Raw genomic sequence first — 13,893 nt, 5'->3', positions numbered from 1 at the left:
GAGCAGGGCCATTAATCCCATTCTAGTTGTAGTTCGAGATCCATAACTGGAATAAGTCTATGGTCGGTGCTACTCTTGGTTCACTAAGGTAGCAGGAGAGAAGGGAGCATTGCTCTTATCTCACCGATGAACATCTGACCATAGTAAGTTGACCGAGAAGGGTAGGCTATCACTTTGTCGATTCCCCACTCAACTTCCTATGCGCCTTTGATTATATATTTTTGAAAATACAAAAAAAAAGAGAAAAACTTAAAAAACAAAACATAATATTCTCCAACATTGCTATAGTGTGAGCCAACAGGGCTTTTACAAAATATGTAGCGTGCTCAGGGGTAATGATAAGAGCTTATCATCTATGGCTTGGAAGGCAACAAATTTGATGGTTTCTTGTGGTTAACGAGCAATACGATAAAGTCAACATGGTATCAAAGCTAGTTCAAAAAATTGGGAAAGGCCTATAGATTTCATTTCACTCAACGCTTTTCCTTACATTTGATCTAATTTCATTACTAAGCAAATTAGAAAAGAACGTTGGTGGAAGACTAACTTATAAAGAGATGAGCATTCTTTATGGTTGAATTATGTTCTTGAATTTTTCATGTTCTTATTAATTTATGCTATATCATTGGGATAGTGAATCATGTATGATTCAAGCATTGATATTTCTCTTCCAAATAGTCTTGGACTATTGTTAATCTTTGTGAAATGCTTTTAGGACAAACTTATTGGAGGGAGTTTGATAATTTATTAGAGGCAACCTTGATCAAGGAGGTCAGGAGGTTGATATCTGATTCAAAGGGAGTGTGACATATCATCAAAAGCAACCTTGGACAAAGAGGCTAGAAGTTTGATAACTGCTTCAAAGGGAATTGGTCATTTCAAAGGTTGATATTAGGTTCAAAGGGAGCAATGTTACCTTGCTAATGCATTCTTCTTTGGGAGAAGTTTGAGGTGCAAGCCCTAGATAATGCATTCTTCTCTGGGAGAAGTTTGAGGTGCAAGCCCTCGAAGATGCATTCTCCTTTGGGAGAAATTTGAGGTGAAAGCCCTTATTCCACCTGTTGGTTCCCAAAACCGCAGATTGGAATCCTACGAGCCTTGCTTGCTCGATGCTGGGATATCCAATTGGTTAAGGCCAACTTGACGAAACTGAACAACATGGTCCGAGTTCCCTGCACTTCCGGATTTGCAAGACCGAGGCGGGTGTACCTAATCCTGGACGAAATGCTTAGATCCAAGATGCTTAAAACAAATTGATTAGAACACAAATACAATAAAAGTTTCCCAAATGGCAAGAATTATAGGAAAACTTTAAACTTGCAATTTCTGAACTGAGAACAAAAGTAAATGATTGAAATAATGTTTAGATAAAAAATAAATATAGATTAATGCAATAGATGAATATATTAATTCCTCAAAGGGAAAGAAATGAAACAATTGCTAGCATATGGATTATGAATCAGGAGTAAAGGACCAGTGCCTAATTAAATGGGCAATCAGAGTCAACATTATAAGCTGAGACGTACAACTTTATAAAGTTCAATATATTAAACTATAAACAATTTTAATAATTCAAATGCGATGGATCAATTATATAAATGCAATTTTAAATAACTCTAAAATGCACTTTAACTCCTGTGGAGACAAATTACACATAAATATGGAAACAATAAAATATTTCACAATATTTACGTTTATCAAATTTAAAATGCAATAATGATCCAATCCACTTATCCGAATATTAAAATATTTATAGAAAATAAATTAAAAACATTTACAAAGGACACAACTTAATAATAATTTAAAACTCCGAAATTAAAATAAATAAATTTGCTGGAAATAAAATCACAATAAAGACACTCCTTACAGATGATCTATTTACTGCGAATTTATCCGAAATCGCATATGAATTTACTCCGTAATGCAACCCACGGGCTTAGTTCAAAAACTTCATTTCTCCACCAATAAAATAATATAATATATCATCGTGCATAGGCAGGCAAAAAATTTAAAATATGAATAATGAATAATGTCATAAGTCTCTCCAAGATCGATTTTACATATCATATTTATAAGAAAGAAAAAGGTTTCCATTGCTTGTCTAAGCGTCGCACCTTTCTATAACAAATAACTATCCAAAAATAACATAAAGTTAAAATATAAACTTTGGCAAAATAATCAGCGGTTTGACAACCATATTGCCCTTTATTTTCCATCGATGATTTAGGTTGGGTCTTAAAAGTTCAATTAAATATTTGAAGACGCTTGAATATCTTCATTCCAAATCTGCGTGGGTTGCTCTTCTTTGTTCTCTCTGCTTCCACGCTGATGCTCCAACATTAATCATTAACAATTTCAGCGCCATCCTTTCAATTCCGTCATGCATCTGAAGACCTGCAACAAAAATAGAATAAGGTTAGATATATATTTGTTATACACGACGCAGAGCTCCTACACTTGGGCATTTCTAGTGATGAACACTAGGACGCGGCTCAGGATCATTTGCATTCAGATTCCTCTTCACTCTCAGGTTATGCTTGCTGCACGAATTGCCTAGTTTTATAGTGAACATCCAAGCGAGTTATGAATGGTTATAATCCAAAGAGATTCATGCCCCTTTTGAATCTGGAGCCTCACGGCAAAAATAAGGAGAGGTAGATAATTTCTGAACGCACTCTCTCATCGGGCTTCAGTTACATAGCGATTCTGCTTAAATATTATACTGCTTGGTGGTTATCCTGTGACGAACATTAGACACTATAAGATATAACGAAAATGTTTGGTTATTGATAAACATCTGGTCAGAGGGCCCCTCCATATGTCTTTTCTGTTCTCCTGAATATGGTACAAAGGCAAAATGGCAATGCACTTTCTTCAGATCCATACAGTCGTGCAGTATTTCCAGGAGCATATATTCAAAGAGATATAGCCCGTAGCAAAACTTTCATTAGAAGCCTTCTATGATAAGGAACCAATGTTTCAGATTGCACTGCTTGTGCTACCTCAGAGACACTAGCATCAGTTAGAGGAGCTTTCCCCTTTCCGTGTAGCTGTATTTCTGCTGTAGCAAGCAACAAAGGGAAAACAACTCCTGCACTGCTTCGAGATCCTTGACTTTACCACTCATCTTTTTCTTCCTTGTCTCTTCACCTGTTCCACCTCCAGAGTTAAAAAATGGTCGATTAGCACACCCACCAACCTTATTGCATACAGATTTTGAGGCTCTTCCTCCAGGCACTGAAATGCTTTGTCTATGCTAGATTTACAAGAACATCAAGCAATCGGAATAGTGATAATGGAAGGTTTGGTGATATGTCACCTTTCCTAGCACTTTCTTCATTCTTCATTTTGCCACTCATAAAAATAGAGCCGAGTGATGATGAATGCTCACTTCTCCCTGAATTGGTTAAACCTGATTCTCCGATCTGATTTTACCAAGAGCTAGAAAGCGCCAATCCAAACTGTGCAAGAAAATGATATCCCTGGGCATATGTGCATACAGCTCTAAGTTGCAAACTGAAAGAAATACCCCATGTGTATCAGAAATTTTGTCAGAATTTCTAAATTTGCTTATGATGAGAAGGTACCATGGAAAGCCCTGGCGTTTCCTCAGGGACTCTGAAAACAGGTTTCTCTTTAAACAAAATCCAAGAAATACAATCTGCCCAAGAGGTAGATAGCTTGTATGAACATTCTTTATTGGAACATTTTCCACAAGAACTCAGATGTAAATTCTCTTCTGCAGTTGTTTCTTTGTTTTTTTTTTTTTTTTTAATCAAAAGAACCATGGCAGTTGAATAACAGCATATTATCAGTACTGCAGCCAAATTTATGAACACCACCCACTTCTTCCAAAATCGCAGAAGGCTTGCCCAATGCTTCTGGATCTGCCTCCATATTAACTACAGTTAAATCATGACTTTAAATGAAGCTTGTTGTTCAGCAATATATATAAATTCCTCTTTAAGCTGTCAATCAAACACTCTTCATCCTCATAATTATCTGGAACAACAAATTCTATGACTGGACAATCCTTATCTGTACTTTCACATCATCTGCTGCTGAACTAGCATGCTGGCCATTTCTATAGGACTCTGGAACCTGTTCCTAAACTCGTGCTTAGTTCCCAGAACACCTTCTCTTACAAAATCCAGCATGCAATAATACTCCATCAGGTTATTTTGCACAGATGAACCTGTCAATGCAATTCTGCGTTGGGTCTTCACTTGTTTTAATGCTTGAGTTATATCAGCTTTTGTATTCCTAATCATATGTGCATCATCATAGATGAGTATATCAGGTCCATTCTGTAAAGCTTCACAAATATCGTCATGCAACAGCCCTGTCCCTCACATATTTTGTCCCTCACATATTTCCCTAAAGATAAGCTCCGGAATGCTGCATAACCTCTTAAAAGAACTCCACCCTTTTGTTCTTTCTATAATTCTCCTTGAACCACTTATAACTGCCCTCCTCATGATTGAAGCATAATTCTCAAATACAAGTAGTGGATAAGATCAAAAAATCTTCTCATGCCTATGGTGCTTAGGATTCTAAAATTCTCCAAAATTTTATAAATTTTAGAGTTCCATCACCACCCTTTGTGAGTAGGCATGACAAAGATACATTCTTCTATCGAAGAAGTTTGAGGTGAAAGCCCTCGGTCCACCCAGTGCTAGTAGGTATTGTGGATCCACTCGTTATAGGTAAGCATGGTGGAGGTGTATTCTTTTCTATCAGAGGTCTGAGGTGAAAGCCCTTGTTGCACCCTTTGCGAGTAGGTATGGTGGATCCACCCTCTGCAAGTAGGATGGCGAATGTTATGGATGAAATTCCATGATGTAGCACTTTTGTTTATTCATCCAATGAGAGCGGCCATGATGAACGCCATCACATTTCTGTGATGAGCACTTGTGTTTCCATTCATGGAAGTAGCCATGATGGATCTGCCCTCTTGGAATAGCCATGGTGGTTTTGTTTACGGCCGTTTTCATGGGAGTAGCCATAATGGTTGATGTAACTCATATATTGAGAATGAATCCTCCCTAGCTAAGAGGGAGTGTTGATGTGTAGCTAGGTTGGATCCCCTCTAGGGCTGACCTAGTATACCTAATGACTAATTGCCATGTCAACCTTAGTAATGAATTTTGTCATTTCAATCCCTATTTTGGTCTTGCTCTATTTGGGCGATTCATGTAACTTGCAGTTATTTAATTTGGCAAGACCTATAAGAATGTAACTTGTAATTAATAGGTCTGACCCTATTCTTGGCGCCAAAATTACAAGGCCTATTGGAGCTCTATTAGGAGGCTCTGATTCATATTTAGGCAAGGCCTTTCTTGCATCAATAGTAATGAATTCTGTGATGTACAAAATATGTATTGATTGCCCTACCTACCATTAGATCTGTTGCCTTCCCAACCATAGATGATAAGCTGTTATCATCGCGATAGGTAGAGAGCCGAGTTTAACTATGTATAGCCAAGTTAAAATATATCAAAATGGCAATCCTCTTCTGTTCCCTGCCTCTGTGTTACATCTTTTGGCAACTGCTACGTGTTTTTAGGCTTGGACATGTTAACCTTATGAATACATTGTAGTTTACTACTTCTTTTCCTTTTTTCTTATTTTTTCTAAGGTAACTTGGAGAATCAAAAGCTCAGTGACCAAGGACACCTTTACAACCACGGGACGAAAGCAAGGGGTGGGGTAGCTACTGTAATTTTGGGCTGCCCCTGAAGAGGCTGCACACCTTGGCACAGCTTGTTAATTGGCTTTGAATGTGTGACCATTGTTTGTATCTTTCAATAGCTCAACCCCTGGGTTAATGCACTGGGGCTACTCTACTACTTTCTATTGACACTTTTATATGTTTATGAATTATGTTAGATTTATGGATATTGATTTTCTTATGGTAACTCTTATACTGCCATTTTTCTACATCTGATCTAAACGACAGTATTAGAGGCCATGACTATATGAACAACATGCATTCTAATGTCTTTTCTCATCTATGAGATTCAGAGGCTGACATGATCATCTTATTTCTTAGATGTGGGCTTGCAACTTTGGCCAAATTTGGTGAGACTTGCGAGTCCAACCTATTTTTTCACCAAAGCAGGTTAATTTGGTCTTGTTGGGACAAACTTTCTGAGTTGATACCTAGAATCAGTTGCTCACTTAAAGTATGAGAGAACCTCTCATTTCACTCGGTTCTCCCCATCCAATTTTTTGTAGGTTATTTTCTTAATCACAGGGAATGAATTTTAGGAGGGAAGTGTCAGAAAACTTATTTGGATGGAAGATATGAATTTTTATGGCGAAGGGTCTTTTTGGAAATGATTTTGAAGATTTCTACTCCCCATTCCTCAGTTTCCAGCAAGGATTTAGAGTCTACATTTCCAGTTGTGAAACATCTGAAATCAATTTTGCTATGCACTAATAGGTTCTTACAATATACCATCAAAATATGTTCAAAAGTTGACTGAACCATGATTGCTTGCTTCTATTTGACTATGCTCTATCTTGTGTTTTTGCCTTGATTGATTGTATTGAATTTCAGCTGTAATTCTTTGACTGTAATCCTATCCTCTATTTTTAGATGCCATTCCTATCTTGTAGAAATCCTGACTTGTTGAACAAGAGCTTAATTATATTTATTGTTTTCCTGATTCTGTACATTTTTCTATTGATAATCTCTTTTCTATGGTGTAGATTGAGAAGGATTCAGTTGATTTCGGAATTCAAATAATTTAGCTTATATCTTAATTTGCAAACTCATAGTGAGCTTTGGTTGGCATGAAATTATTGCAAGGTTTTGCTCAAGCCATTAAAATTGATTTATTACATAATTGCAAAATTTGTTGACCGGGTAATGTGTCATTGATATCATTGGATAATGCTTTTAGTTTCTTGGATGGCTGCATTTTAGTTTCAGCACGTCTTGTTCAATACTAAGTAATTTCTTGTTAAATAAATTTTTGCCTCCTTAGGGGTTTTTATTGCATTTGAAAATGCAATTATGTCTTTTCATCTTCATTTCCAAAATACTATGAGTTTTATTTTGTTGATGCTCCAGGTTCCGCACACATGTATGGAATCTATGGATCATGTCTTTTCCATGTTGTAGATTGTGAAAGCTAAGTTGATTTTAAAAATGAAAGAATTTATCTTATTGTTTATTTTGCAAACACTTAGTCATGGCGATCTCTTACTTGCATGAGATTGTTGGAAATTTTTGATTAAAGTAATTGAAATGGAGTAACACATAAATGTAGCATTGTTGATCGTATGGGTTAAAGTGTCACTTTGAACCATTGTAGGATTCTGTTTATTTGTTTGACTTCTTGTCCAATACTAACTGAAAATAGAAACATAATTTCTTGTTAAATGAAATATTGCTTCCTTGAAGGCATGTCAAATTTGAGTATGTGATAGTGTCTTTACTTCATGCATAATAAATCCTGCCAGATTTGGATAATTCCTTTTGGTTAAGATTTTTAGACACATTGAATCAGTCTGATTCAATCCAGATATTTTAACTTTTTTGTTCTTTTGAAGTTTATAACCATAGTTTGTCATTCTGGAATGCACAGAAAAATTTCTCCACAACAATGGAAATTTAATTTGATGCAATGTGATTTCCATGGCTAATAAGAGATTTTCTGGTCCTGTACCAGTTGTGCCAACAGCTGTGGCAACTGCACTTGACATAGATCTTAGCAATGTGGCTCTCATCTTCATTTCAGTGACCTTTTCAACAATGGTGCGCATATGTTTGAATTTCATGTGTTATTATGATTTAAGTACAACTTTATATAAGTATTTGATGTCACAATGCTTTCTAGATTTTATGTTACACTATTATTGACTAATCAGTATCCCTAAATAAAAATTGTTTGATGATCTTTGGCAGTGTAAATCCTCTGCTCCAGTTTTTCTACTCCTGTTTGCTTTTGCCTTCAAGTAGGTTCAATTTTTTGACATTTTTGCATTCACTTACATTTGTAATGTTCAGCATTTTCCTAAGTATATTGATATTCCCAGAGGAAATGGAACTTTGTAAAGCTGGAATTTGGGATTGCATTACTTTTATTTATTTTCTTGATCTGTATTCACATTCTATCTTGATGATGCATGCATTATCAATCATATTTAGGGCACATTTGATTAGGTTGGTGTTATTTCTGGTGAGTGTCTTTCTGCTAAATATACTTACTCTCTATTTCACAGTAGCAAATTTTTATCTATACGATACTTTGTAGTTTGCAGTAACTGATTGATTCTTACTTTTGAAAAATGTTATTTAAAGAAAGATTTTAATGAAAATGTTGGTTTAAATTTCATGAACCTTTGTAGTGGTGCATTGGGCTTGTTCAATTCCCTTTCATAGTTTGGTTTGAAATGGTGTAGAAAGTAGCTATAATGTTTCAATTTTGTTGACCTGTCAAATTTTTATCTTAGAAGAAAGGAATTAGACTATCATCTGAGACCTGATTGGTTAATGTCTCAATTATTAACCACACAAATTCTAAAATTTGTCATTATGTAGTGGCTACCTTCCATTGCATGTAAGTGAACATGTCTTATTGTCTTTGATTGAGAAACCAGTATACATTGACTTTTTTTAGCTTTTCAGTGATGCTGCTGCAGAATTTTGTCATTCCATTTTATGTAAATCAAGTTACCTAATATATCTGATTGGCAAACCAGCACAGCAAAGACTTTTGAGCCTTTGGCAGATGTTACTCCAAGAATTGACATTCCAATTTATGTAAATGAAAATAGCTTAATGTATCCTGGGCCATTGGCAAAGTAGTACAGAAAAGCCTTTTGAGCCTATGAGTGATATTAGTCCAATAATTAGCATTCAAATCACAGTGAAACTTGAAAATCCCATGTCATGACTCTACTTATTATATGTCATTGTGAGAAAAGGGCAACAGAAATAGAAAATGGTTTTCCTATCAAAAGCCCTTGGAAATCTTACGTCTAGATGGTATCCTTGGAGAGCAGAGCAGTTGGTTCTGAATGGATGGTTGTAACCTGAGGCTATGTTCCATGGTTTTCCTATAATGGTGATGGAAGTGGACAACGGAGGGAGGTTTAAAATATGACAAAATTGTGCTCAACATTTGGGGAAAGAAAGAGATAAAAGTTTGTGGGTCTACATTAATACATATATATCATGTGTGTGTGTTTATCGATCCATTGTTTAATGCTAGCATTCTACCAAAAAGCGTCTAGTTGGATTGTGTAACAAAACATTTTGACTGCTTCCTCAGAGTAAGTTGCATGAATTTTACATAGTAAGTTTAAACTTAAAGAAGACACTAATTTTGAAAAGAAAAATGCGGGCCTTTTGCATAATTATGCTAAGGCGTACTGCAGTGGCAAGTAGGAGTGCATTGTAATGACCAAAAGAACTTTTTAATGAAATTGGACAACCATTAATTAATTTTGCTTTTGAATTAGTGAGAGGGTAGAGGGCGACTATACATTTTGGGAGCAGAAAAAGATAAGAATCAGATAAAATAGGTTTCAGACACTTTTTAAAAGAGGGGTGCAATGATAAAATTGTATTAAAATGACTGCTATAATGTAAACTCTTTTAGGTCTAATCTTTCTATAGCCTTTATCTTCCAATTTGTTGTGTGAGTGAAGGCCATGATATCAGTGACCTTTCCTTTTTCAGAGGAGTCTTTCTTCTTCTGAAAGATTAACCTTTCCTTGTTGAATGACACATGATCTATTCTAGTGTGCTGTATAGAAGATTGAGTTTGATTCTTGGAGGGTGGGAGGCATCCTTACATTCATCACCAAGATATTTAGGTTTGAAGGGTATGCACTTGGGAGCTCCTTCTAATGGCAGCAAGTCAGTCAGACCTGCATTATTCAAGATAGAGGAACTCATCATAGGTTGTCCACTAAGCTATTGGGATATAGTGGTCAACTGAAGTAAGTTTGGTTTGACATAGTAGTGATGGAACTCAGCCCCTTGCCACTAGGTGGTATTCTTGCCCTACTAGTTTGAAGCACTGGATATCATCTGTAACAATGAATTGTAAAGTGACCATAATTGAAGCACCTTTGATATATAAGAGGATTTTTGACATAACCCAAGGATTTAGAGAGAAATCATTAAATTTTGTCTAGGGATACTGATTTGGAAGTTCTTATCTAGGTCCATTCGAATTTCAACCTAAGTCTCTGCAAAGGTAGTACAATAATGATTAATCATATCCATCACATTCAAGAACTTTCCTAATGAGTGACCACTCATAGACTAGTCATTGCAGAATTGGAGTGGAAGGTAGGAGAGGTGGACCCTGTAGGAATTGTTGCGAAGGAGTAATTCTTCGGGTGAAAGAGGGGTACCGAGGCTCTAAACAAGAAATGCTTATCCTAGAGTTAAGGCCCGAAGGTAATCACATTGCTTCAAGAGTCAAACAATAGATGAAGGAGAAACTTTTACACGAGGAAGAGGTTTAGTGTCTCCATTACTACTTTACCATTTATGTTGATCTTGTAAACTTGGTCAAAAACTGTGAAACTTTACGAAAATTGCTAGATGCTACAAATTATTTCCTGTTCTTGTGAACCTCCTCATTTGTGCCAAAGCTTGCCTTTTCAGACTAATTGACATTTTGATAAAAGATATAATCTAGTTTGAGATTTGTTAATGGAAAACCCTTGAGAATCTCTTCAGTTAGAGCCCATAGCTTTCTTGTGCTCCTCGAATCCTTGTTTTTTGTGCAACTGCTCATAGTAGACTGTTGAAAATTTATATGTGCCATCTTGTACTGTACGTGATATCTTTATCACATTATCAATAGAACCTCACATACTGTCGTACACAACCTTGAAAATTGTTGACAATGTGTTGGTCGCCTCTATACCCTTTTTGAAGGAATTGGAGAGCCCAAATCCAATATTGAAAGGTCATGGGTAGGACGAGACACAGGGAGTATTTACACCGGCTTTTGGAATTCAATGACTTGTACATGCTAACAAAGCATAATTCATAAGGTCTTTGATGTAGCTTCTCGAAAGGGAATCTTCATCTATTAAGGCTTTTGTAAGCATTATAAGACAGGGAACTTTTTTTTAGCACCATCATCTCTTAAATTAATTAACTATTGAAGATTTGAGAATAGATAAAATAAATTTATTAATGTCCAATAAAAGATCAACAAGTGGGTCCAAGGGACTACAACAACCTAGCAAAGGAAATGCCAAGAACATGACCACTAAATGACGTTCGAGGAAAGGAACCAAAACAACAACAAAAAGAACCAAACCGAGAAACCGAGATGAGAAACGCCCCTTTAACTACCTTGAAACTCTAATTCGTCATTGAGAACCTTTGGGGGAGGGTGTGGAGGAGGGGCACAACTGTAAGGAGGCTGTGCAAGGATACACAACTCGGGGGATCCTAGAAGGAGGATTGAGAGGCTGCTTGATTCCCACTTCGAGGAAACCACTGTAAAGAATGATGTGATGAGCTGATCTTGGTGCACTCCTATGTGAAAGTGCTGCTAGGAAGAGTGATCCCGGAGTCTTAGAGCCTCTTGAAGATAGAGGGCAAGGCACCTCTAGCTAGTGTAATGAAAGGAGGGGAGAGACTAAGTCCCTTTGAACAAACAATAAAACCTCCCTCTAAGCGCATAGTATATGGGGCAACAAAAAATGAAATGAGTCTTAGTCTCGACCACCCCCATATCACACATCTGGCAAATCCAATCCTCTCTCAATAAGTGATGGTTAGATTGAATATAGAGTATATGGGAACCAACCCTAAAGGACGGAAGTACGATCCAGAGTGCATGGGACTAGTGACAGAGATAGGAGGGATGAGCAATGATCTTGTCCTGAATCTCCAAGAAGTACTCTGCATAGAAAGCCATTCATGGAATCAAACCCCTGGGGGGTTGACCCAAGTGGTGAGAATGTACTAGCTTTAAATATCAATCTTGATATGTTTGTTTAGTTCTTGATGAGGCAACAGATGGGCTAGGGCATCCAAAGAGTACTAGTATGGAGGAAGGCAATCAATGTCAATATTGTCTGACCTCAGAAGAATTGAAGCCTGAGAAAACCAAAAATAAGATCTCCTTGCATGGTCCGACTGAGAAATATCCACGGAGGAAGAATAAGCAAGGTAGGTATAACTCTGGTGACGCCCCAAGGAATTTGTGAAACATCGCACACTACGAAGGAACTAGATTAGACCAAAGATAGTACCAAATTTGAACGAATAGACCCCAAACTCGGCTTGGACAATGCTACGCCATGTAGTTTGCCAAAAACAAATAATGCGCCAAAGAAAGAGCATTTGAACCCGCTCCATTGAGGCCTAATCAATCTCTAGCAAGGAGGGTCCGCTCATCACAGACCCATAGAGCACTGTCGCTCGAATCAAAGTTTCCATAAGAGCCAACTTGGGCGCTCTATCCTAAAAGTGATGTTTGAAACATTGTCTCTCAACAAGGGCCAAAGACCATACCCTTTGTTGATGTAGGGTGGAGCGTAGGTCTCATACTGAAACAAGGACCTGAAAACATGGTCCCCAATTATGTATACGTCAACGCAATTTCAATCTCAAAACCTTGGAAGAAGAAATGGAGGAGAGAAGTCTTGAGGCAATTGAAGACCATCACCTTGGTCTTCTCCAAGTTCATTGTGAGTTGCCGCAAGTCATAGAAAGAAGCTAGTCCATCAAGAAGTCTCTGTAAACCTTGTGGGGAGGAGGCCAAGAGGACCACATTATTCACAAAAACCAAAATATAGATCAAGACTTGATGTATGGATCAACTGTCAGTCGGAAGGCATTGTGCCTATAGGCAAGTCTCCAACACATCAATGTAAAGTCCAAAAAGACAATGCAAAAGACAAAGTAAATATTAAATATATAAAATAATTACTATTTTCATATTAATTAGTCTTGTTATTTTTGATTGGCGTCTTGCAAATTTTTATAATTTATGAATTCTAAGACATTTCTTTGGGTATGAAGCTAGATAGGGGATCAATGATTGGTTTTGCTATTATGGTGAATTTTCTAATTGGGTTTGGTTTGGTTGGGTTAGCCATACTATATATATAATATGAACTATTTATAAGTTTTTCATAATACCATTATAAATAACAAATCATAAGATATATTAACATTAAATATAATACGTAAATACAAAATCAGTTAATAATAAATATTTGGAAAAAGGTGGAGAATTGGTAGAGATTTAGGATTTCATGGAAGAGGGCAGAAAAGTAGCTGATAGTGGCGAAAAGAACACCGATAGGTTTGGAGATGGCTCTTAGCGTGGCACCCTCTTAGTATTGTACGTGAAGGTCAACAGAGGAGACCTAATTTTCCTGGCCGAGAGGGGTTTGTGCCCAAAAATGACTAGAGAAGAGAAATTGTTGGGGATACTCGAGAATCATTCAAAGTCATAACGATGTGTTTAAGAAAGTGGAAAACAAAGGATGGAGACCGAAGAATCCATTTCTTCCAACACAATTGACAAAGGGAAAACCAATCACGATGGATAATAGGCATCTCAGTTTACATTGAGTTAGATGGTTGGAAGGACTAAGTCAATTTGTATGAGGGACAAGCTTTCGTCATGAAATGGGGAAGAGGTTGGCCAACATATCCTCGCATACTAAACTAGTGTGATGAAAACTAGAGTAAGCATTTTTATCTGAAAACTATTTCAAATGGATTTTCCTTGTTTTAACTAGATGTACAAGAGAGAAAAATGGTTGATTTATAATGATTCATTTTCATTGGGGGGAGGGGGGTTGGGGTATTGGCCATTTTTATCAAAGATTGGTCTTTCAATTTTAACCCTAAACAAGCCTTGATATAGGAAGTGCTGATCTGAGTAAGAT

At 36.8% G+C, this 13,893-nt stretch overlaps 1 protein-coding gene across 3 annotated transcripts in view; it reads left to right on the top strand.

Moving 5' to 3' along the window:
• LOC149566238 (Nucleotide/sugar transporter family protein) overlaps positions 1-13,893 on the top strand; it is a 162,149-nt gene that overhangs the window by 61,041 nt on the left and 87,215 nt on the right. For all 3 annotated transcript variants that reach the window (XM_089819654.1, XM_089819655.1, XM_089819656.1), the window contains exons 4-5: positions 7,680-7,765; positions 7,916-7,965. In XM_089819654.1, the coding sequence (XP_089675780.1) occupies positions 7,680-7,765; positions 7,916-7,965 (136 nt within the window). The remainder of the gene's footprint in view (positions 1-7,679; positions 7,766-7,915; positions 7,966-13,893) is intronic.

This window comes from Cupressus sempervirens, chromosome 3, assembly GCF_028749045.1.
Source record: "Cupressus sempervirens isolate cs-2001-9-10 chromosome 3, ASM2874904v1, whole genome shotgun sequence".
NCBI classification, from domain to species: Eukaryota; Viridiplantae; Streptophyta; class Pinopsida; order Cupressales; family Cupressaceae; genus Cupressus; species Cupressus sempervirens.
This window is presented reverse-complemented; position numbering and strand designations above follow the sequence as displayed.